The sequence below is a fragment of the Halichoerus grypus genome, chromosome 5 (genome assembly GCF_964656455.1).
Source record: "Halichoerus grypus chromosome 5, mHalGry1.hap1.1, whole genome shotgun sequence".
Taxonomy (NCBI): domain Eukaryota; kingdom Metazoa; phylum Chordata; class Mammalia; order Carnivora; family Phocidae; genus Halichoerus; species Halichoerus grypus.
The window spans coordinates 95377950-95403802 of NC_135716.1; the positions used below are offsets into that span (position 1 = coordinate 95377950).

The 25853-nt window shown below is 44.8% G+C and overlaps 2 protein-coding genes across 3 annotated transcripts in view; one reads left to right on the plus strand and one right to left on the minus strand.

Annotated features, from left to right (window-relative positions):
- Positions 1 to 5988, plus strand: part of KCND3 (potassium voltage-gated channel subfamily D member 3) — a 199580-nt gene extending 193592 nt beyond the window's left edge. The window contains exons 3-7 of one of the 2 annotated variants that reach the window (XM_036122695.2): positions 1315 to 1416; positions 1776 to 1865; positions 3386 to 3442; positions 4602 to 4849; positions 5563 to 5988. In XM_036122695.2, the coding sequence (XP_035978588.1) occupies positions 1315 to 1416; positions 1776 to 1865; positions 3386 to 3442; positions 4602 to 4849; positions 5563 to 5764 (699 nt within the window). In that variant the 3' untranslated portion in view covers positions 5765 to 5988. The remainder of the gene's footprint in view (positions 1 to 1314; positions 1417 to 1775; positions 1866 to 3385; positions 3443 to 4601; positions 4850 to 5562) is intronic. The other variant, XM_036122696.2, reaches the window with a different exon arrangement.
- An 8727-nt stretch (positions 5989 to 14715) lies between these two features.
- Positions 14716 to 25387, minus strand: DDX20 (DEAD-box helicase 20). The gene is made up of 11 exons (XM_078072603.1): positions 24886 to 25387; positions 24407 to 24501; positions 22396 to 22564; positions 21664 to 21778; positions 21401 to 21543; positions 21126 to 21264; positions 20972 to 21030; positions 19533 to 19615; positions 19093 to 19198; positions 18864 to 18965; positions 14716 to 16557 (listed from the first exon to the last, which is right to left on the minus strand). Exons 1-11 carry the CDS (start codon positions 25184 to 25186, stop codon positions 15398 to 15400), a joined length of 2472 nt encoding a protein of 823 aa, XP_077928729.1. The 5' UTR covers positions 25187 to 25387; the 3' UTR covers positions 14716 to 15397.
- Between the last annotated feature and the right edge of the window lie 466 nt (positions 25388 to 25853).

The window sequence follows — 25853 nt, forward strand, 5'->3', positions numbered from 1 at the left end:
TGGACCTAGAGCTGCTTCTACATAGATCTGCAGGAGCCCAGACTCTGGCTGCATTTCTGTAAACCAGCAGGAACCCTTCTCCCGAAGCCCCTTTCCTCTTGGGCCTCCCTCTGTGGTTGTGCTGGCGTCACGGTGCCGCTAATTATGGCTATTAGGAAAGACAGGAGCAGCCGGTGTGCCCAGTGGGTCCCACCTCCCCCTGCCTCTGCAAGCAGGACAGATGCGCGCTTGCCTTGAGATACCTGGCGGCCCCCCTGCAGGGGACCTGCTGGGGCCTCCCAGGCTGGGGACGGGGAGCGTTCCAGTTGTCCTAGTTAAAGCCAGAGCAGTGTGTGAAAATGTGTTCCATCCTCCCCTCTCTCACACACACACAGTGGGCCACCGCGTCACACGCGCGTGCACCTGCTCTCGCCCCCGACGAGCATGGACACGTATTGGCCCCACCATGCATGCATCCACACCCCAAAACAAGCCTGCGATTTTAAAGACTTTTATTGATTTAAAAATTACCAGGCCATGGGGATACATCCGTGAACAAAACGAAAACTCCTGCCCGCAAGGAATTTACATTTTGGGAGGCAGTGGCAAGGTAAATGCAGACACCGTATCCTCCCTTAGTCATAAATGCTAAGGGCAAAATAGAAAGAAGGGAAGAAGTGAAGACATGTTGAAGGGCACAGGATGCACACTCCTTGCTTTTCTCCTAATTAACTGATGTTTGGGCACCTGCTGGGTACAGGGAAGGGCCCCGGGCCCTCGAGGAGCGTCGGGATATCCCGTCTTCTCCATGTCCTTCGTTTCTCCACAGGAGGTGGGAGGGCCCCAGCAAAATCGGGATGAACCAAATTTCAGGGTCACCAGGAACATGCTAGCTCAGGAGCTGGGGGCCCTGGGTCTACAGCTGGGTGAGGTAACCCATGCTCCTTTCTAGAGCTGGCGATCCAGTTAGAGATGAGAAATACTCTAGTGCGAGACCGAGTAGGTAAAGGTCATGAAGCTTTTGGGAGGAGGCAGGGCTTTGATGAGTGGTATTTCTGCTGCCGGGATTGCACCAAGGCTGGAGAGGTGAGTAGAGACCCCTGGGAACTCTGACCAGCACCAGGCTGCACCGAGTGGGTACGCAGAGTCTCAGACCCAGGGCCAGGGTCTGCGGACAGAGATCCGTAAGTGGCTGGGAAGAAGCCACTTCCTCCCCTTCATCAGGCATCACCTGGGAACGCAGCCGCGCCGGGACGGCCTGCTGTCACTGGCTTTGCCAGGCTCGCTGTCTGGTCTCTCAGGCTCGCTCACTCTTTTTTTCTCTGCCGATTGCAGAAGGCCCGCCTTGCCAGGATCCGTGTGGCCAAGACAGGCAGCTCCAATGCCTACCTGCACAGCAAGCGCAACGGACTCCTCACGGAGGCCATGGAGCTGATGGTAGGTGCCTGCAGGGCCTGGGCTGGGGAGAGGGAGGGGAGACGGGCTTCTTTTCTCTTTCCAGGGGCACCACCACCCCCAAAGCCCCAGTGTGAACCCTAAGAAGGACATGTTTCCAGACCTTCTCCCGGGAGCACCCCTCTGCAGACCCTCTCCCATGGGATTCTCACCGCTACCCCGGACCCAGCTGTAGACCCAGGGCCCCCAGCTCCAGAGCTAGCATGTTCTCTGGTGACCCTGAAATTTGGTTCATCCCGATTTTTCTGGGGCCCTCCCACCTCCTGTGGAGAAACGAAGGACATGGAGAAGACGGGAGGAGCCACCAGCGTGATCCGCAGCCTCTCCTCTTTTCTGATTAGGGCACCCCAGAGGAGGGGCACGTGGGCAAGAGCACGTCACTCGCCGAGAGCCAGCACCACCATCTGCTGCACTGTCTAGAGAAAACCACTGTGAGTCCCAGCCCGCCGCGCCCCTTCTCACCCCTGACTCCTGCCCTCCTCTCTGAGGGCTGGAGCTCACAAGGGGAGAGCTCTGTGCCCGCATCCTCGCCCCGGGCCCAGGCTGCAGATGTCCGAGTCTGTCCCCTTCAGATCCAAAGAGTAGCCACGAGGTCTCTGTCCGCCCTCAGGAGGAAGACCCCAAGGAGGGGGTGGGGGGGCGCAGTCTCCAGGGTCGGAGGCCAGCTCCGTCCTGCAGCAACAGAGAAGCTCATTGCCCCCAGCTTTTCTGCACACCCCCACAGGGCCCCTAGAGCCGTGTTTTCATGGTTACTGAGAGCTGAGGGCTCCGCCTCTGTTTCTCAGTCCGGATGGGCATCACTCTTCAAAACTCGGGCTGAATTTATCCTAGGTTGCTACAGGGCAGTGGAGAAGGGCATCAGTTTTTGTCCTGTCCCTGGGGCTAGGCTGATGCAACGTGTAGGTCCCTTTTGCTCCCTACACTGCTCCTTAGAGGACAGTGAATGAGGGAGGCAGTGCCTATATTTCTCTAGCCAGGGATTATATGGGTACCGCTCCCTCTTAGTCACCCTGCAGCGCCCAGGGAGTTCAGATTCTGCAAGACTTCTTGTTAAAATAGAGCCATGGTTTAGGATGCTGTAGCTGGAATGTGGCATGTTGCCTGTGCCCCACAAACAGACTGAAAGGAAGGGCAGTGGGGCCAACCCTGGACCCTTGGCAAAAAGTGCCAGGAACAGTAGGGAAGAGGAGAAGTCAGGGTGGACAACCCAAGAGAGACAAAGTGCAACCCTTCCCTGTTCTTTCTAGGCCCGCCCTCCCCAGAGAGCCCAGGGTCAGGGCTCAGCACCCTAGGGAAGGAAGTTTCTACTTCTGAATGTCCCATATCCTGACCTCTAGGTGCAGGGGGAATAGACGTCAGATGACTCCTACTGTGAGCCAAGTGTGGATACTGTGGATGGCAGTTGAACCCAAAGAGGGCTTCCCAAATGGGAAAGTACTCGGAGAACCCTAGTTTCCAGGACTTATCAAATATGTCTTACTGTTAAGAACTGTATATGTATATCTAGAACTTCTCTCAAAGACTCAGAGCTTGCCAACGGGATAGGCCCGGACCCAACTGCCCTTTCCAAGTTGCATGTGCTGGGTGGAATGTGTCAACTGAAAGGATATGGGTAAAGATGTTTGGGTTTGAGGGGCTGGAATGTTGGCATTGAAGGGATGGAATGCTGAATTTGCGGGAGTGAATGTCGGATTGTGGGGCGGGGGTGCTGGGGTGAAAGAGATGGAATGCTGGACTTCAGGGGAGGAATGTTGGGCTAGAAGAAGCAGAATGTTGGGATGGAAGGAATGAATGTGGGGTTTGAACAGAGTCGTGTTGGAACAAGGGGTGGAATGTTGGACTCCCGGGTGGAATGCTGGGATGGAGGGACTGAATGTCAGAACTGAGCTTGGGAATGCTGGAATGTACAATCAATGGTGTTTTTATCTTCTGTTGGCATGTTGTCCTGTAGGGGTTGTCCTATCTTGTGGATGATCCCCTGTTATCTGTACGAACCTCCACCATCAAGGTATCGCTTTTTTAAAAATTCAATTGATGTGTTTCTCTCTGAATATTCTGAGTCTGTGGATTCTCCTCTTTTTACCCCCTGGTCTGGTTCTCTGCATGTGCTATCAATTCTTCTGGGGCTTTTCCTACCTCTACTGCCACTCCCAGCAGCAGCTCAGGCTTTGGGGTGTTTGTGCTGAACTACCTGACTGCTTTTCTGCTTCCCTCCTTTGACCTCCCCAAGGGCTTAGAGAGGGTGGCAGAACATGGCAGCCATATTGGTCCCCTGTGAGTGTCCCTGGGCCCCTTCCCCAGCTCCGCAGGGACTCCTGGTACTGGCTGCCAGGGCTGGTCTCTCTCTGCACGCTCTTCTCACGCTTATTCTCTCCAGAGTGGTGGCCTCGGCCAGACCATTAATACCATAGGTTTTTAGTCACCTTGACCAAACAGCCATTTTTTTTTTTTTTTTCGGTTATCCCGGGTTCAGCACCAGGAGGCTGTTAACATTCCTTCCCCTGCTTACATTTGACTTAGGGAATCCTGTGCCTCCAGATATATTAAGGATCTGCATCCCATAATCAGGTGGAGGGGGGGAACAAAAAAATTAAAGAAATCATAACCCTGACAGACCCCATTGGCCTTCAAGAGCAAAGCTCTCCCAATTCCATGAATAATCCAGTGCCTTCAAAAGCTTATATCTCACACGTACCCAAGATTCATAAGGATCTTATCCATTAAATCCAACCCAGCATTCAAGACTGCCTAGCGTACCCACTCCCCAGGGTCAGTGACTCCTTACCTGCCACCTCCAGGAGATCCTGTGCAAACCCTGCAAAGTAAGTCAAGGCTGCTTCTAGCTCTGAGGATGCCACTAAATCCCTCCAGGTCCTCTGTGTCCCGTCAGCTCAAAGCTGTAGATGGGGTGTATGTCCCACCACGATTTAATGGCTGCAGTCCCCACCCTTCAACCTGATGGCCAGGGCTGCCAATAGGAATCTTTTTCTTTCTGCATTTGATGCCCGTGGGACATCGCCCCTCCCGAATGCTTCTCCATGCTCCAGGCCTCTGGGATCCCTCCTCTCGACGCCCAGACAGAGACAGGCAGCTACACGGCGCACGGGGGCTCATCCCCCTCCTTCCCCATCTCCTTTTCCTACCTCTTCTCCTTCTGCTTCCCACAGAACCACGAGTTCATAGATGAGCAGATGTTTGAGCAGAACTGCATGGAGAGCTCGATGCAGAACTACCCGTCCACAAGAAGTCCCTCACTGTCCAGTCACCCGGGCCTCACTACCACCTGCTGCTCCCGTCGTAGTAAGAAGACCACGCACCTGCCCAACTCCAACCTGCCGGCCACTCGCCTGCGCAGCATGCAAGAGCTCAGCACGATCCACATCCAGGGCAGTGAGCAGCCCTCCCTCACTACCAGGTGGGTGGCTTCCAGCCCCATCACTCCCCAAGGCTCGAGTCCTGCCGGTCCCAGAAGCGAATAGTCTCGGCCTTAGGAGAGCCCCAAGTGAGCCCTCCTTCCCCTTATGTAATGCACGAGCCCCCTCCCCCTTCCTTATCTTTGCAAGTTAACCCAAAGGCCCTTCATTTGCTTGGGAGGGTACCATAGCAGGTGTAGGCCCAACGTGGGGTTAGATACCAGAAACAGTAACTGGGAAACAAAAAAACAAAACAAAGGAAAACACCTCCCCTAGTGCAAAGAATGGATCGTTTTCCCAGGGAAACAATTTTCACAATTGTGTTAGACATGGCTTATCCCAGGTGACTTTGAACCACAGACTGACCTTTTCCCTTCCTTCTCTGCTTATACTTAGGCCACTTTCCACTACCTCCAGTGAGTGGCAAGGGACTCAGGGAAAACAAAATTCAAATGCCGCAAAGGATAGGTAAACGGTCTATGGCAGGGAGAAAAAAAAACGCATACTCTGAATTCCAAAGCCCAGTATACAGGACTTCGCAATTGTCAGAAATAATAATTAGAATGGAGAGTGACAGGCTGATTACCAAAAGCAGAGACAGAGGGACGCGGGAGCTTCCTCCTAGTTACCGTGAGCTAGACATGTGGGGGGGTCAGGGACGCTCGGGGACACTAGCAAGAAGCACCATCACCAACTCACTCTTTTTTTATCTCAGTCGCTCCAGCCTTAATTTGAAAGCAGATGACGGACTGAGACCAAACTGCAAAACATCCCAGATCACCACAGCCATCATCAGCATCCCCACCCCCCCAGCGCGAACCCCAGAGGGGGAAAGTCGGCCACCCCCTGCCAGCCCCGGCCCCAACACGAACATTCCTTCCGTAGCCAGCAATGTCGTCAAGGTCTCCGCCTTGTAAAACCACTGGACAGAGGGCCCGTGCGGGGAGTGGGAGTGAAGGGGGCTGGCATGTGGGTGGCCACTGGCACCACTCTCTCCCCTCCCTTCCCCACTTTCTGCCGGCCCCGTTGCACCCCTAGCACTGAGACTTGTGCCTGGAAGGAAAAGGAGGCAGCAAAGGGCACCTGAGGTTCACCGCTGCTGGCGTGGCCGTGGCCGTGGCATCTCACTGGGGCCAGAGGAAGGGAGGGGGGTGGGAGATGGGATGGCGGTGGGGGGGTGGGTGGTGTAGAGGCTGCGTGCCAGGACAGGGCCTGGAGGGGGGAGCCTCAGACCCAATAGCAGTTGTCTCTGGAGACCCGGGTGAGGAAAATACAAGACCAAGAACAGCACAGAGGCCGAGTTGTCACATGCAAAACAGGAAGAAAATATAACACTGTGTATTTAAGCACCTTTTTCAAGGCTCTTAATGGATAATATTTATTCATGGGAAAAGGTGGAAAACAAAACACCAACGGATTTTTGTGAAATATTTTTCTCCATGGACCCAATACCTTTGAACCAAAACAATGCATTTTGTGAGGGTTTTGTTTTGTTTTTGTTTTTGTTTTTCTTTCTCCTTTTATAGCAGAAGCTTTTAGGCTAAGAAGTCAGTTACTGCTGAGTTCTCTCTCCATTCCCCCAGGTGGGTGAGGTCAACTGAGCCTGGGCCCCCACTGCCCAGCTGACCTGCACAGAGCTGCCAACTGACCACACAGCAACACTTTCCCTCCGTCTGTCCTTTGTCTCTGTACCTCTCTGCTTCACCCCCCTGGCTGTTTTTCTCTGTGTCCAGCCATCTGTCTCTACATGGACCCCGGTGATCCTGAGACATGTTAGTAAAGCCTTCTCCACTTCCAAGCACCTGCAGACTCATGCCTGGGAGTTATAGTTGTGTGAGTGCAGCTGTGGAAGAGAAGAGAATAAAGCTAAAACGGAAGAGTTTAGGGATGAGGGAAGTCCACTTTATAGAACAAAGTGCTTCCCTTGCGGTGGTGGTCTTTGCAGTTTCCATTTCTGGGGGAAAAAAAGGGAATGACCAGATTTTCCACACTGGGATCTTGACACAGAAAATAGCCGAGACCTAGGAGGCACAGCGGAGTCAGGCGTGTGCTAGCGAAGAGAGAACAGAAGAACCCAGGGCTCACAGCTGTAGTCGGCCGCTGGAGCACCTCGTTATGTACCCTTCTTTCAGGACCCACCATAAAGCCCGTCCAGAATTCTGCCAAGAGGCCCTATAAGCAGTTTCTTGCAGAAAAGGCAAGTTTCCGACTTACCTTATGACTGAGCTAACTCCCATCCAGAGGCTGCAGATGATTAAGCCTGTGTGCTTCATGCAGGATGCTCCAAAGTGTGAAAGCAAGTAAGCAATTCTAGATGATTCTTATCTGGCCTGAAAAATGTTTGAGGTCTGAAGGGTCTTCAGGCCTGATGTCCCCAAAGGTAACTGAAGTGCGGGTGAAGCCTGATCACCTCCGTGCAAAGGAAGTGATGTTCCTTTTGGAGAACCTGTTCAAGTGGTTTGCACCCTGGGGGGACTGGGAAAGCATTTCTGGAAGCCTCCTACCATTTTTCACTGCTTGTAGGCAGGCAGGTGGGCCTCAGGGTTAGTGACAAGCCCCTGCCCACCCTCCCCAGTTGCGGTCTCTCTAGTCTGGGCTCTGAGATACAGAAGCCCCTCATCCATTCTACAGGTTAGTGATCAGCAGTTTCACTGTAGGCCAAGGACCTCTCTGCCCACCACAACCATCTAGACAAGTTTCACCAGTCGGGAACCTACAAAATACCTTCTGTGGGCTTCCCTATGGCCCCAGCTCCTAATGAAGCCCCAGCTCTAGTGACCCTGTGTGAGGGGAAGGTCAGTGGATTCTGAGGTGGCCTCTAACCAGAAGGTGGCCAGGCGGGCAGAGGACGGGGAGGCTGCTCTCCTTGCTGACCACCGATTGAGTCCTTTCTCTGGGTCTGGCTTCATTAGGGGGAAATCACCCCATGAGAATGGGGTGGTTTTGGCCTTCTGAGCCTGCAATCTAAGTAGACAGAAAAGCTTTACAACTACGAAGGAATATATGTGTACACCCCCCCACACACACACACAAACACAACACCACCAACCTAAACACACCTGAGAATAAGACTTGAATCCACTCACTTCATACACATATCCCATTAGGGAAGGCAAAAGCCTGGGCTGGACTCCATGTAGAGGTCAGGCACAGGACTAGAAATGGAATTTTTCCTTTGAAAGAATGGTAATGGAACAAAGTTAGGAATATTGTAGTATCTAAGTTTACATCATAAAAACTGAGTGGGGTAAGGGATAAAAAGGAAAATAAGAACATGGTTACATACATATAGAAAGTGCCCGTGTTTAAGAACAGGTCATCACAGGATTAGAATAATGACAATATCCAACCCAGGATCTGTTTGATAGTGCACCAAGGGAGCCTTTTAGCGCTTCCCGCAAAAATTAATGAACACATTTTTAAAAATCATGTCTCAAATAATTTCTCATTTTTTGACCCTAATGAACTGTTTTGTGTTCCTTCAATTTCATGTCTAAATCCCACATTATGCCGGTTCCTAAAAGACTTTAGACTATCCCCTTCCATCTCCATCCCCCAGTGTAGACTTAGCCAGGGATAAGAGACCCAGCTCACCTCTGGTCCAAGAGATGTCAACCCAGGAAAATGGCGTATCTACACAACAGAATACAGCAAGACTACATTGCTGGAAGACTTCTGTAAGTCAACTAAAAGGCCTAAGTGTGCTGAATCGGTGTAATAAATCTAACTCATTGGCCAGTGACTGAAGAACCAGGATATCAGGGCTTTCTGGAAGCAATGGCTTTCAGGGGAAATGACTCTTGAGCTTTCATAGTTCCTGAACCACTTCAGTATAATAGAAGATTCCCAAAACCACTTACCCCATTCGATGCCACTCAGCATTAGAGAGTGTTAAAAAATAATTATTATTATAGGCTATGTTCAAATGAGTGGAAACTTAGAAAACATAGTATTAAGAATATATCAGAACTAGAAGGGATTAAGGAATACCTTACAGTATAGAAGGCTGAGGCCCAGAGAAATGAAGTGACTTGCTCAAGATCATGCAGTCATTAATGTCCTAACCAGGACCAGAACACAAGTCACTTGGCTGTTAGTCTAATGCTTTCTCCACTACACTTGTTACCTCTCGAAGGAATGACGCTTCGGAGAAGATCCATCAAAGAATACATGCTGTAACTAGAGACATAGTCTTATGTAAATGTCAATACGACTTGGACACAGCCCTTGGGAACAATTTGACTGTACTAATACAAACCATCCTTTTGAAACCACCATGCCCTGGGTAGAACCAGCTATGGACTATCAATTCTGTCAAAAAAAAGAAAAGAAAAAAAAAGGTGAACAAGCAAACAGTTTTCATTCAGCCAAATGCTACCTCTTCTCATTGAAGAGAGGGCTGATACATTTGAAAGCATACCTTCTAGAGTCTTTTGATCCTTACTACAACCTCTGATGGTAGTAGGTCAAGTGACTAAGTCCTGGATCCACAGAGAAGGAAAACAAGCGGGAAGAAGCTGAGTGACTTATCCAAGTTCATAAGGCAAGTTAGTGGCAGAACTGATTGCCATCCAGGGCTTAGACATCTTGTCCTAAGATTTTTCTCCCACATCATATTGCATTACTCTGGGGTTTGCTTCTGTTTTTAATACTTGGATTTCCAGGGTGGTGATTAGGGGGAGGAAGCATTCCATCAGAACCACCCTGAACCAGGACCTCCAGAAGCAAACTGTACTATTTCGCCTTCATCCCCTATGCTCTTAACGTGTCAAGTTCAGGACTAACTGCGCAGAATCCTGCTTGAAAGACCAGATATTCTCAGTGACAGTTGAACACATTAATCTACAATCACACAGGAGTTTAAGGTCAGCAAGTAGAAAAGTGAAACTAAGAGAAACAAAGAATTTGAACAGAAATTAAAGTGGACAGTTAATGCTGATCCATGATTAATGAGAACCACCCTGTAGACGTGCTGAGGACTTTACCTAGTTTTCAAACTATGATTCCTGCAGTTCAGGATCATATCACTTATTCTTCAGAATATAGGCAGGAAAAGTGTACATTGAAACGTGTACCTAGATTTTTTTTCCTTGTCTTCTTAACTTTGCAGAGGTAGTGGTTGAAATGGAGCTAAACCTAGATTCTGAGGTTATTAATGAATTCCAGTGGTCCAGGCTCCCTCCCTTCCATCATCAGGTCACTACAAGGCAGAAAGATCCCAATGCTGTTAATCTAAGGCAATATTAGTTTCCCTTCTAAACTAGTTGGCATGGTAACCATGACAAACGGGAACCTGGAAGACTTATATTTTCCCTTTCTGATTTCCTTATGAAATCGCATCATTTGCAAAGCTTTAAAATGACTGGATGAAGGAAAAGCATTTTTATGACCCATGACCCTTGGAGCCCAAACAGCATCATGAAGAGAAAGTGGCTATCAGAAAAAGAAACAGCTTTAAAGGGTTCCTTCTGAGTCTTGTTTTCTATTCAGAATGTTCTTTGTTTTTCTCATCAAGTGTGGGAATGACATTTATCTTAGCAGGTTACTTAACTACACTGGATGATGTCACTCCAAACCAGTGTAGGGCACTGACCCAAGTCCTGGGGGGCTCCTTGGACCAATAGACTATTTTACAAACCTGGGAGGTGGGAGGGATGGTATATTTTTGATAATCAGACATTCCAGTGTAATGTTTTCCTTAGAGGTCACCCCCCTCTGTTAATGTTATCGTGAAAAACATCAAGTGTGTTCTTTTCTATTTTCGTATAATAAATGGGCTTTGCTTACCAACATCTCAATGGCAAAGAAGAAATACTGTACAAAACTGCAGGAAGATAAACGTGAAAACTTTCTATGGAAAAAAAAAAAAAAAAAAAACCTCTTGAGTTTCCTGTCGTCTTCTTTTGAAACTGTAGTGCATATGTTAAAACGTATTATCATTTACAGTACTGAGTCACGTGCCACTGCTGTACCTGATGTATCCGATCTGGATTAAACAGACTCTGTGCCACAAACCCTAAAGTGATTACGAATGTTTATTTTCATACCAATTCTCCTGGCTATCCACTAGAAAATAAGGATAGTTTGAACACAGAGGGGCTTTCTCTCTTGCCAGAGAAAAGCCACAGCATCTCCGGAGGGTGCTGATGGGGTGGTCTCATCTTTCCTCCCCCCCCCACCCTCAGGGCAAGCAACCCCTCTACAACACAGATCATGGTTCTCGCCCGCTTGTATGCTTTAGTCAGGGATGTCCACAAGCACTGGGTTGCCTTTGTCAACAGCTCTGTTCTGAGCCCCAGCCCTGAATTACTGAAAGAATACAGAACACTGATATGCCTTTACCTATCAGTGCTGGTTGTGCGGAGAATACAGAATCTTTACTCCATCTAAACCAGGGTCTGAAACTAAAAAGAAACCCCAAATGAAATGCTGTGTAGGGTACAGCAGGAAGCTCTGGATTAGGTGACGGAGGCTCATATTTAGCTCCTGTCGCTTCCTTGCATGACTTCCCATCAGGCACTTTTCTCTTGGTTTCAGTGTGTTTCATCTTAAGAATGGGGGTACTGGTTAGATATCTTCTTCAAGATCTTCATTATTCAAGATCAAGATCTTCTTCAAGATATCTAATCTGATTTAGGTAATGAGAACAGGAATTTTCATATTCCACCATAATGTGAACAACACATATTCCCAACAACAATGGGAATCCTTTTAATTTCCCCACAACCACCTCCCAATCAATGAAAACCGTAACAGAAGTGGAACATCAAGGCCAATCCACGGTGCTCAAAGGCCTTAGAAGCTGGCTATGAAATTCAGGTGCTCATATCCTTATCACCCACTAGGTGTCACTACGGATCCATACCTCACATAATCTGGAGCCCAGGAACTGAAAACCAGATGTGCACTGAGCAATGCATGTTTGTTTTCACTGAAAAGCACTCAGTGTTAACTGGGACATATGTGCTTGCTCACAGAGGCACAAATCCATATTCTGCCAAAACAAGAGAGTAACACCTGGTGACTGATCCAGTTCCAATGGTCAGCTACGACTATCAAAAATATCCTCATAAATTTTTTTTTAAGATTTTATTTATTTGGGCGCCTGGGTGGCTCAGCTGGTTAAGCGACTGCCTGCAGCTCAGGTCATGATCCTGGAGTCCCGGGATTGAGTCCCACATCAGGCTCCCTGCTCAGCAGGGAGTCTGCTTCTCCCTCTGACCCTCCTCCCTCTCATGCTCTGTCTCTCATTCTCTCTCGCAAATAAATAAAATCTTAAAAAAAAAAATAAAAAAAAAAGATTTTATTTATTTGACAGAGACACAGCGAGAAAGGGAACACAAGCAGGGGGAGTGGGAGAGGGAGAAGCAGGCTTCCCGCCCAGCAGGGAGCCCGATGCAGGGCTCGATCCCAGGATCCTGGGATCGTGATATGAGCTGAAGGCAGACGCCTAACGACTGAGCCACCCAGGCGCCCCTATCCTTATTTTTAACAGTTAACAGACATTTTTAGAAGGGGAAAAAAACCTAAAACTTCATACTACTCTCTTGTCTCATACAATTTGATCTTCACGTAGTATAATTCCTGTTCAATTTTTAGTATTCAGGGGCTTAGTATTTAGACGTTTTTAAAAGGTTAAGTATTACTGTAATACTTAAGCTAATTTAGAAAATGTTACTTTATTACCCAAAATAATAATGTCTTCCAAGTCAGAATTATCCACAGCTGCAGGTTTCCTAAAGATTTCTCTACACGTTAATACTGCTAGCCTAATTTAAGTTAAACTTGAATAGTTGTGGTCAGTATAGTTTAGCACTCTAAAATTCAGACCTTAAACCAATTCACTGGCCTTCATCCAAATCACCTGAATTTATAAAGGCTCTGTATATTCATGAAATGATTATTCTTTTCCCTAACTAGAAACTATTTTCTCTTATTAGTCATATATTAATTAAGTCTTAGAAACTGGGAGCCTAAAAATCTAGTCTCATTTAATTGATGAGAAAACTAGACCCTAAGAGGTGGTATGACAGGTACAAGATAAAGGAGGCAGCAGCAGAGTCTCCACCAGGACGAATGCTCTTTCGACTAAACCACAAAGCATTCACAAGCAAATTTACCTAAAACCTATCTGTGGTTCCTAACAGATGACGGAGACATGCACCTTGACTGCCAATTCTACACAAAAAAGTCTTCCATATAATCATGGACAAATAGCAGCAGTTCCTTCCACAGCCGCCATTACTACTGCATCCCTTCTTTGGGACGGTAACGGCTGAAATTTTCCAAGCAAATGCTTATGGAAAATGAAACAATCATTATTTTCCTATGTTATATGTATTCTCACCTCCAGCTTATTTTTGTATCAAAAAACACACACAAAATACAACAAACCTAAAGAAAGAATCCAATTAATTTCAAGACTAATAGGTAACCTCATCTCTAATTAAGATGCAGCAGTATCCTAATTAAAATCCCCTAGCAATGATAGACTGTGAACTTGGCTGTATTATGGGGGAGAGGGTAGAAGAAAAGAAGTAAGTTCAATTATATAGCAATGACAGGATCTTATTGAAATGTGTGTAATTAAAGTCTCTACCTCTTAATGACATGGTGGACCTAATTATGGATTTGCTATTTACAGTGTTAATTTAATTCATTCGACTTTGGCAATACATATACAGTACAGATACGTGTAAGTAAAGTGTACCATTGCCCAAACCAGATGACAGGAATCCAAGTTAAACAGGAGTTTAGGGTGGTGGTATGTGAGTGTTGGACAGTAAATGACAATGGCTGTGGATGTTTGCGGACAGCCCTGGGGGTAAATGTTTGTACTGCCTAGATAAGTATGTACACAGGAAAGAAGAGCTTTCCTTTAAAAAGTAAATACATTTCTATTTGTAACAGGTTCCCTCACCACAAATCCAGTTCACAAAAAGGTTTGGGACCCAAATGCATAATCATAAAAGGATTGCCACAGAAAAGAATGTGTACAGTTGTCCCCCCCTTATCCACAAAGAATATGTTCCAGGTCCCCAGTGGATGCCTGAAACTAGACAGTACCGAATCCTATATATACCTGTTCTTTCCTATACATGCATACCTATAATTAAGTTTAGTTGATAAACGAGGCACAGTAAGAGATTAACAATAGAACAATCACAACAAACTATAGGTTATGTGAATATGGTCTCTGAAAATCTTATTGTACCGTACTCACCTTTCTTCTTGTGATGATGTGAGCTGATAGAATGCCCACGTGATGGTGAATGATGTAGGCACTGTGACATAGCATTAGGCTACTACCAGCCTGACAATATGTCAGAAGGATCGTCTGCTTCTGGACCACAGTTGACTGGAGGTAATTGAAACCGCAGAAAGCAAAATCTCGGATAAGGGGGCATTGCTGTAACTTCCAATTACATTTTTTCTAAATTGTAATTTATAGATGCACCATCTCAGAAAAATGAGATGCTCCCTACTAGGTGTCATTAAAAGCAGAAACTGGGAGAAAATTTAAATTAAAAACATTAAAAGTAAAAACTGGGGGGAAATTTCTAGAAGACGTAAGATCAGGACACACTGTGGGAAGAGTCTGAACAGAACTGAGTTCCAGCTTCCAAAAAATACTTAAAGACCTAGAACTTTCCCTTAGCCTCCCAGCAGAGTAGTGCAGTTCTTAATCTGGGTTTCATACATGGGCTTCAGAAGGTCTATGAACCTCTTGGAATTACATACACAGTTCCTGTTTACAGAATGGAAACTCTACAAATCTATAGCTTTCATCAGGCCCCTAAAAGGATCCAAGAACCAACAAAGAGTAAGAGTTACTCCTTTTCTTGAGAAACAAAAATAAGACAGCCACTGATGATCCTCAGCTATTTAATGCACAGTAAAAACAGACAGCTTTTCAATCTTAAAAACAAGACATTCAAAAGATGAACAATAAACATGTCAATAAACATTTGACTAAGTTTGCATTTTTACTGGTAACAAATATTTTTACGGGAAGCAAAGAGCATGAAAGCAAGTACCTTTGGAAAAGTCTGAAGCAATATTTATTCCTTCCTGCCTAAATATAAAAGGCGAGGGGATTTTCTGATCTACCAGGCTACAGATTTCTACAAGAACACACCTCTATGGAAATACAGTCCAAGCCTTTTGTCAAGAACTCCACAGCATGAACTAACATTATTTTTTAAATCTCAACTGTTTTTATTTTTTTAAAGTAAGCAGTGGTATAAGTCTTTTTAAATGTTTCTTTTCCAAATGGCTTACAGAAAATGGCATCCTAGGACTTTTAGGTCTGTGTCCCCAAAATTTTGCTTCAAGAATCTGATCCGTGAAGTTTCTTAAAAAAAAAAAAAAAGATAATGTACCTGATCAGGTACGTCAAAACAATCTGAAAAATAGATGTGTCCCAGCGGGAAGCCTCAAGACTTTTCAAATTCCTCAAAAATGCCACTCTACTATATAGGCCAAGGAGGTTGGCTATCCAAAGGTTTCGCTCGTTGGTGTTTCTGGATGGGGTGAGGTACCGCCTACAATCACTGGTTGCCTCGCATCATTTCTTGGAGATAAATGGTATTCATGTGATAAGCCGCCATCCAGCTTGGATGCCTCTGAGCATTCCAATAATACGACTGAGAGGCAACAGCGTAGTACTCCTGCCATGCCCTGTAGTAAGCCCTCCAGTACTCCTCATAATCCTGATAGGCATCAGAAAAACCTGGATGTGTTTCCCTGTGGCAGTCATACCAACCATCTTCCTGAGGTTCTGCCTGTGCTCGATAGGAAGACCGCCTGGGAGGGTTTCTCCGGCTCTGCTTAGCTCTCTGGTTAGCCCCCTCTTTATGCCTGGCCTTTGTCTGGATTCCAGGTGATTCTTGATACCCTGCTGGATGAGGGGTGTCGTTTCCATTCAGAGGTTGTTCCAAAGAGATATGGCCATCCACAGGAGTGGATTCCAAGTCTTTCAGCTGAGTATCTGAAGAGCCTTCCAAGTAGGACTTATTTCCTTTGCTCTGGGAAGAAGTCCTCGAGCTGTAAGAATCACTGTCACTCTCTGAGTCTCCAGACTGACTACTACTTGCCAATATCGGCACTCTCTCCTCGGGAATTCTGTTTCTTACAAAACCATTTTGAGGATTCACAGTCTGATCCCCAGGACCTGTGTAATGCCTGATGATTTCCACAGGCTTCTCTAACCCCTCTTTAATATAGTGTTCATAATCCTCCACCAATTCTGTAAAAGTCAAAGAGTACGGCAGGTGGATTTTAAAGGAAGACAGACAAGGAATTTTGGGCAGTGACACAGGTAAAGCTTCTTTGACCTGGTGCTGACTGGTAGAGTTTTCAACAGAGATCTCAACAGGATTCTTCATTTGCTCTTCCAATTGTATGCCACAGCCCACTTCTTTTGGTGACATTGCTTTTTCTATGACTCCACACTCTGAGTGGCTTTTCACAGGAAGCTTCTGTTTAGGATTATTTTTTGATTTGACTAATAGTGAAGATACAGAAGTATTTTTAGATGAAGCCACGTGGTTACCATGACCTTTCTGAGTTTGAAAGGTTCTCTCCATTTTTTGGATCTGCTTTTTTAAGGGCTGGGTAGGTACACTTGCTAAGCCATACGTATGCATAGCAGCTTTAACCTCCACGTCCCAATCCAAACATTCTTCCATTAGACCAGGAGGAATGGGATCTACATAAAAGGAATAGAAGAATATTAAAAGTGTGAGCTGCTCTAGATCAGCAATTTTTGAATGACTTCATAAAGCTTTCCACAGTCAAATAAGGTTAAGAAATAAAATATACTAATAATATACTAAGAAGCTTAAGGATTACATTATATTAGTATTTTAAAAGATCTAAACAATCCTTGCAGTAAAGAAATATGCCCCCAAATATGCAAGACCCATCCCATACCCACAAGCAATATCTCCCCCCCATACCTCCCACTCAAAAAGAGCTTACACTAGGAGTAAGGTCCAAGGCTGTAGCAATTCTCCCATCTCTTCCCTCCTCACTCTCCCCAACTCCTCCCCTTGATCTCACTAATGCCAACAGCAAAACAAGATATTAGAAAACGGATTGTGCTCCCCCCAAAGCTTATCAGCTGGGAAATATTACAATTGCAACTCTGCACCCAAGTAAATCTGTCCCTCTATACTCCCAAAAGGGAGAAATCACTGCCTCCAACAGTGGAGAAAAACCTCTACAGGGGAAAAAGTCAGATGACTATAAAAAAGATCTATGGTCTCAATAGCACTTGTGAGTTTTAAAAAATTTGCTGGCTCCAGCTCTCTAAATTTCCTATTCCATCCAGGTGGAACAATTCGCTCCCACCTGTACACTCTGACCTTCCCAAAGTGTGATCAATTTTCATCTTAGGCAGACAAAACATACAGAGCCCATGATTTACACAGGTCTTGCCTGTTTATTGTTGCTATTGGTGCTCATGTATATGTACCCACTACCTAATCCCTCGGATCAGGACTCTTCAGCTGGGGCTCTTGATCTCTGGCTGAACAGACCCTCTGACTAGAACTTTGATTCCTTTGCTTCCCAACACCTATAAAACAGGCCAATTTCTCTCCCACTCCTGCCCCAGGTACTTAATCTGAGCAGCCTATAAGTTCCTAGTCCGATATAAGTCTAACACCACAAATACACTTTCTCATGATTTCAGGGCTCTGTTAACATTACATAAAGATCCAAATACGTCATTTTCCAATATCCAAAGGCAAATTTTCTTTTTATCACTAAATGCTATGATACTGAATCCTACGCAAAGTCTTAACCCTCTTATACCAATTTTCAATTTATTTTTTCCACATTATAATCATTTGACAGGTTACCAATAGACTTACACATAGAATTAACATACTGTAGTGTCTTAAAACAGACAAAGAACCTACAAACCGTTTCTAAAAACAAATATTTTCTAAATCAGAACATAAGCTTAGAGCAATTAAAGAAATTTGTGAAAAGATTAAAAAATGAGTTATTATAAAGCCAGAACTAACTCCCAGACATGTGCTTAGTCTAGCTTTATAAAAATCACTAAAGGAGTTATATATAAATAAATAAAATATTCCATGCTGTATTTATTCAATAACTACATATCCCATATTCTAGAAGATCACGTATATGTTATATAAGTATATATCTGTGTATATATATATACACACATGTATCTACATATACACGTGTATACATACACACACAAACACTGCATACATTAACAAATGTAGCAAATAAACCACATTTCTACATGACAGTTTTTTTAAAATTTTCAAGAGATCATCAATAGTCTTGGACATGCAATTTCCCAGGTGGCACTTAAAAAAATCAGCCTGACAAATGAGTCACTAAAATCAAAAGAGAACATTGTAGCAGGGGTTCCTGGATGACTCAGTTGGAAGAGCATTCAACTCGATCTTGGGGTCATGAGTTTGAGCCCTATGTTGGTGTGGAGATTACTTAGTAAGTAGATAAATAAACTCAAAAAAAAAAAAAAAAGAAAAGAAAGAAAACACTTCAAAATTTTCAAAATAGCATTCAAATTAAAGATACTACTCCTTCCTCATGGTGACGAAGGCGAATATGGCAAGAATTACCTTTAAAGCGACAAAAGTAATAAAATATATGCCCCGTTATATAAAAGAATAAAATGAAATTGCAAGGCTACAAACTAAAATATAGAGCTAATACAGTAGTAAAACATTTTTCATGTGCCAGGAATTACCTTACAATCTTCTCCCTGCTGCTTATGAGCTATAAGAACTTAGGCAAATTACTTAACTTCTCAATGCCTCAATATCCTCATTCACAAAAAGTCGATAATAATAGCACGCACTTCACAGGATTGTGGCAAGAATTAAAGGAGTTAACATACTGAACGGGACCCAACACATCCTAAGTACTCCGTGTCAACTATTATTTTTATGAGGCCTATCACCAATACGATTATTCTTCTGATGGCAAAATGAGATAGACAAAATGTACCTGGTAAAGGCAAAAGGTTGATGTTACATTTCTGGGCAATTTTCATCATCACGTTTTCTTCTTCTCCCCGACAACAGTAGGTCACTGTCAACCCCAAAGTACCTAAAGCACAGAGGGAATGTTATGTAGATCAATTTCACATACGTGTCACTCCACCTGTCATATTTGTAATTCTTCCTCCTAAAGAAAGCAGCCAAACTTTTTTCTTTTTTTTTTTTTTTTTTTTTACCAAAACGGCCAGCTCTGCCAATCCGATGCATATATGTCTCCCAATCCAATGGTACATCCAAATTTACAACCAGGTTCACCTTCTCAGCATCAATCCCACGGGAAGTCTTAAATTAAAGAAGAGAACAAGTGTTTGCGTTAACGGCTACATGGGCACCAACGCACACCCGCTTACTCTAATATAACCAAGAGCCAAGTTAAGACCAGGAGGATATTTAGGAGCAAAGGAAAAGGAAATTCATTTCTAATGACTAGTTTCAAGAATAAACACGAAAATATAAAAGACTTTGAAGAAAGCAAATTCCCCAGCACTGGAAAGACAATTCCCTTCTGGTATTCTTATCAGATACACCCATATAAAATAATAAATGAAACCTGTGCATCTGATAATAGAGCCCAAGTCAGGATGGATTAGTCACCCAAACTGAACAGGCAATTTACCAAATCTGTGGAAATGAGGACTCTGCAATGAAACTGCTTCAGTTTGGCCATAGCATCAAGACGCTGATTCTGATTCATGTTGCCTAAAAACACCCAAAAAGAAAGTCATATAAAAACAAGCTAATACATATTTATCAAGTCCACAAAAAGCAGAAATCATAACTACCAGTCTTAACACTTTAAAAATACACCAAACAAAGTTAATTCTCTCCTTACATGCAAATCTAGGTTAAGACCTAAAGTCAGAATCTTTTAAAATCTGGTTAGGGGGCGCCTGGGTGGCTCAGTCCTTAAGTGTCTGCCTTCGGCTCAGGTCATGATCCCAGGGTCCTGGGATCGTCCTGGGTGGCTCAGTCCTTAAGCATCTGCCTTCAGCTCAGGTCATGATTCCAGGGTCCTGGGATCGAGCCGCGCATCAGGCTCCGTGCTCCGCGGGAGGACTGCTTCTCCCTCCCCCCCTCCCCCTGCTTGTGTTCCCTCTCTCGCTGTCAAAAAATAAATTTAAAAAATCTTTAAAAAAAAAAAACATCTGGTTAGGCAGTCAACTTGAAATTCAAAAATTAATTCTAAACGGTGACTAGGTTATGCCTGCAGATATAACATTGTATCTGCAAAGTTACATATGAAGTAGAGTAATTCTTAGGAAAATAAAATTGCTATAATTAGCTGTTTATAAATTTTGTTTTGAAGTGTGATCTATGGTCAAAATATTAATAAACTCTCCCCAATATCTCATGATATATAAATATTATATATATATTATATATATATAATATTTATATATATATAAATATATAAAGACTAGACAAGCTTAGGCTAACAGGTTAAAAACTAAGCTATCAATGAAAATTCTAAAAAGGAGCTCACTGATCAAAAATTCCTTTAAATCTTTCATTCCTATTAGGTCAGCAGCAATAATTTAGCTATGTGTCAAAAATGAATCATCTTGGGGCACCCGGCTGGCTCTGTGGGTACAGCATGCAACTCTTGATCTCAGGGTTGTGAGTTCGAGCCCTATATTGGATATAGAGATTACTTAAAAATAAAACCTTAAAAAGAAGAATCATCTTTGCCTTCCACAAGACCTTAAAGCAGTTAATTCAGTAGCAATTCTTAGCATTTTTACAATGATTATGGAAAGAAGCAAAATATTTTTCTCTGAAGATGACAAAGACAAACTTTATAAAATTATTAAGTTCTTTATGGACAATCCATTCCAATTTCCTAATTTCATATTATATACCAAGTTACTTCTTAAACAACAAGGATATCGATATATCAAATCCCAATGAAATATTCACCTGAAATCTCCTTTACTCTGGAGACTCAGTGTAACCTCACACTCAAGACAACTCACGAAGTAGTATTTCTTCCTCCTGACTTTGGACAGGCTTCAAGTAAGAACACTAAACAAAGATTAAAGTAAGAGATGAACTTACCTGAAATGCACTCAGCAGGAAAGCCTTTAGAAGAAAGGATATCTGCCAAATGTTGTGCTCTATGAAAAATAACACAGAGGGTTATAATTTTATAAATATGGCCCTACACCTTTTATTTCACAAGGTCTCCAGGTGACCTCTTAAGGTACATTACCTGCTGTGCAAATTAGAAAAGACTAAGGCTTGATTAAACGGGATTCTGCTGAATAGTTCCTGTAAATGCTGAGCCTTTTCCTCAAAAATCTTATGGGCCAAAGGGTATGAACTGACAATTTTGTAATATTGCTTCAAACCTAGAAAGAAGTCAAAAGTCTTCTGTTAAAACAAACATATTTGCTATAGCAAATACGAAAACAACAGCCAACTAGGCAAGGGAAAGCTCCAGAATGTCACAAACCAGGAATGTAAGTATCCAATACCTATACTCACCTATGAGACTCGGATCACTGGAATTTAGTCTTACAAAAGTGGGATCTCTCATGTACTTTGCCAAAGCATTAGCCAAAAATTCAGGGTAGGTAGCTGACACTGCCAACATCTGTTTACTGGCAGGCAAGGAAGAATAAATCCAGCTGCAAAACAGGAGAGAAATACATACCATGGAAACCAATCCCAGTAATTAGCACCTGGAAAGGCTAAAAATAGACACTTTAGGACACCATTTTAATAGTCAAGCACGTTATTTCTCTTACTTTATTTGCTCCTGGAAGCTGCCTTCTTCTAAAAGCTTATCTGCTTCATCAAGAATAAAGAGACGTATACTGCCTGGGTTCAAGTAGTCAAGTTCTATCAGTTGTTTAATTCTGCCTAAATTCCAGAAAAAAGCATATTGAAAATATTTAAGATGCACTGAATGTGTGCAGATCGTAGTCAATGTTGTTAGCCTACTTACTCACCGTTCATACTGCTGACCTTCTTGACCCGACCCTCGTTATTATGCATTTATACACTGAACCACAAATCAGAAATTGAGTTCTGATCTTGCCTAAATCCATTATTTTTCCCTCACATTTCACCACCAATAAGTATGGATCATAACACTGTTCTCATCAAAAAAAACTTAATGCTAAGGCCCTGAATACTAAATTCTGATTTGAGTGATTCACGACTGAATGATTAATAGAGAAGCAAAGAATAATCCCAATCCATGGCTTAGAAAGGCTTCCTGAAAATCATCTCATTCCTCCTCTTCTCAGAAGCCAATTCCATACATGTGCTTAAACATCCTTATGGAGATTTCATAAGTCCTCTTGGTAATCCAGTCACGTGTCTATACCTCACTAGTCTAAGTCTCTTCATTTATAATCCTCAAAATAATTATCATAGTTATTAAAGATTCCCATATTCTTACCTTAATTATATTACTTATATGAAAAGCGTTCAGTTCCTTAAAAGCCCCAGTTATAAACAGGGTGATATCTTACCAGGAGAGCCAACAGCAATATGACACTTTTTAAGTCTGGTTTTGTCTTGTGATAATGGAGTCCCTCCAATAAAGACATGACACTCTAAGCCTTCCATTTTTATTCCAATAGCTGTAATAACAGAATGTATCTGTACAGCAATTTCTCTTGTAGGAGCCAAGATCAAAATCTAAAAAAGCATAAAATATATATACCTTTAACAAGTCAGTGGAAATGATACATGTGATTGGCACGCTCATACTACAGTGAGCTATTTTTCATTTAAACAACCATTTTAAATGATGAGTTTTTATAGACAAGGGAAGCTACTCCATTCATTCACTTATGTATTCATTCAACAAATGTTATTAAACAAGAACCTACTATATGTACTAGGCAACATGTAAGTTGCTGTAGAGTCAACAATACACAGTCCAGGGGCGCCTTGGTGGCTCAATTGGTTAAGTGTCTGCCATGGGCTCAGGTCATGATCTCAGGATCCTGGGATCGAGTCCCACATCGGGCTCCCAGCTCAGCGGGGAATCTGCTTCTCCCTCTCCCTCTGCCTCCCCCCCACGGCTCATGCCCTGTCTCTGTCTCTCTCTCAAATAAATAAATAAAATCTTAAAAAAAAAAAAAACAATACACAGTCCTTGCTCTCATGGCACTTTCATTCTGTGTAAGAACATACACAATAAACAAACATACATAAATCATGACATACAATGAAAAGTGCTATAAAGAAAAATCAAACAGGGAAAAGAGAGAAGTGACAAGGAAGGGAAGGAGTTATTTTAAATGGCGCCATCTAGGAAGGCCGTAGGGCGTAAGGGCGTAACATCTGAGCAGAGACCTAAATGTACACCACAGAGTAGAGCTAGCTGTGTGACACCTGGGGAACTGTTTTCGAGAAGAGAACACAGCAAATGTAGAGGTCTTACAACAATAATGTTCTTAGTGTGCTTGAGGAATAGCAGGGAAGCCCACTGGACCAAATCAGGGTCAGATATCTAGGCCCATGAAAAAGGAGCCTTGAGACTCACGGTGAGAACTCTGCAATATAACAACTGGAGGACAAGGTGAAACTACATGTTCTCAGCTATGAGAAGAAAAAAACTCCTTAAAAAAAAAAAAAAAAAAGCTAGAGGAAAATATGCCAAAACAGTTAACAGCAGTTTCTTTCTGAGTAGGTAAAATTATGTGCTGTTTCCTGGTACTTGTTTACTTTTCTGAATTTCCCAATTTTTCAAAAATGAATATGTATTACTTTGAGAACATAAAGATCTGAAGTTTAAAAATTCAAATTTGGTTTATGGAACTTATTCAGCGTTTTGGCATTTCACCTACTGCCAAATTGTCAGAAGCCAAAATCTCGACTACATCTCAAATTCACAAGTAGACTAGCTTAAGTCTTTGGGAAGCAGAAGGATTTCCTATGTGCATAACCCAGAATTTGGTGGTTATAAGACTCAAAAAGCTTTGAATATGGATGTACTGGCATACTGTTTATACATAACATGGGCTCAGCCAAACTTTGTTGAAGAAACGATCCCCAAACCTAAATCACTTATTAATTTGGGTAAGGCCATCTTTAGACCTACTCCAAGAGAACCTAGAAGATGGGAGATCAATAGAACACACTCACAGAGCCAGCAATAGCCAGAGCACCACGTTATCATCAATCAGGCCAAATACTAAATCCTACCACATTCGGGTCAGCAAGTAAAAGAGTAAAGAAAACTTATCTGTATTTTCAGGTAATGAAAAAATTGACACACATGGCAGACTTAATCTATTTAAGATGCAGTAACAGAAATTTCCAAACCTCTAACACTAATGAGGGATCCTTGGTTACCACCCACACCACAGCCACGCAACGGCTTTAATGTCTACTTTGTTTCTATACTTTTCATATGGCTTAACTGAATCATCATCAAATTCATCTCTTCTGTCTCTCAGAAGCTACTGGTGTTGCATCCAACCTGTGATAAAATCCACATACCCTCCTTTGGGTCCTCTGAGCTGCACTCACCTGGGTGCTTAGGTTTTCAAGAACAAGAGAGTCCAAAGCAATGGTAGAGAACACACAGGTTTTCCCAGTGCCAGATTTGGCTTGAACAATTAAATCTGAGGAGAAAAAGATATATGCATCACTAGCCAGTACTGACTAAAGAAGCTTAAATACCAACATGAAATCACAGAACCGGAAGGTTCTCCAGAGATCACCGAATTGGCACATTCGTTTGTAGTTAACTCAAAAAAGCATGAGGCCACATCCGGAGACATGCCTCTTCCCTGAACCTCTACTTCATCTCCTCGAATTGAGAGCCACCTGTCACTGTGCGAAGGGCCGTAACCATCTTCCAACTGAACACCGCGTCTCTGTTTTACAAGAAAGGAAACTGAGGCTCGAAGGCGCACAGCGCCCGGCCGCAGGCCGAGGCCGGCACCGGCGGCCGCCCTGGGGCTCCTCCCGGACCCTCCCGGCCCGAGCGCGGCCCCCGCCCTCACCGAGCCCGCAGCGCCCCAGCGGGATGGCCTTGAGCTGCACCGGCGAGGGCCGCTCGAAGCCGGCCGCCCGCAGCCCCTCCAGCACGGGCCGCGACAGCAGCAGTGACTCGAAGTCGGCCGGCTCCGCCAGCAGCACGTCCCCCGTGCGGGTCCGCGGCCCGCTGACGTCGTGAGCCGTCCGCAGGCTCCGCACCGGCCCGGGGACTGGCTCCGAGGCCGCGACCTGTGCGGCCACACGCTCCGCCGGCATAGCGGCCTCCACCGTCGCTAAGGCCGCGGGGGCTTCAAACGCCGCCGCCATCGTCGCCGCGCCGCCCGATCTCGCGGTACTTGAGGCGAGGGAAGGAGCCTAGGAGCGAGAAGAGGAACAACTTTATTGGCAGTCCTCCCGGAAAGACACTGACACGCTTGGCTTGGGAGAGGCGCGAAGGGACGGAAGTCGGAGGCTTAGGAAGTCTCGGAAACAGCGATAACGACAAAAAATGTGGCCCGAGGAAGGCGGGAAGAGGGAGGAGAGGAAGGTGGAGGCTACCGGCATGCGGTCGCGGGCAGCCTGCAGAGGGCGCCGCGCGCTCACGGTGGGGGCGCCGCCCCGCCTCCCGGGCCTCCGTGGGCGGTCCGGCCAGCCCCGCGCCCCGCCCCGCCACGCTCACAACGCGGGCTTTGTGATGCGCGCGGGGCGTCACGCTCCCCGCCTCCGGGCCGCGGGCGGCGGGCGCCTCCGGCCGGGCCTGTCCCCGCCCGCGCGGAGCTCCGAGCACGGCCGGACAGGACTTCCCCGTAGTGCGGTCCGTGTCCGTCTCGGTACCGCTTCACTCCTCTCTGTCCCCAGCCCCAGCGCTGTAGCTGGCGCACTGAGCGCCCATGCGGTCCACTGAATTGCAGCCAGGCCCCGACTGACACCTCCCAAAGCCCTAGCTCGTCCTCACACCTCCTGAACTTAGATTTGTACATCCATCTGCCTTCTC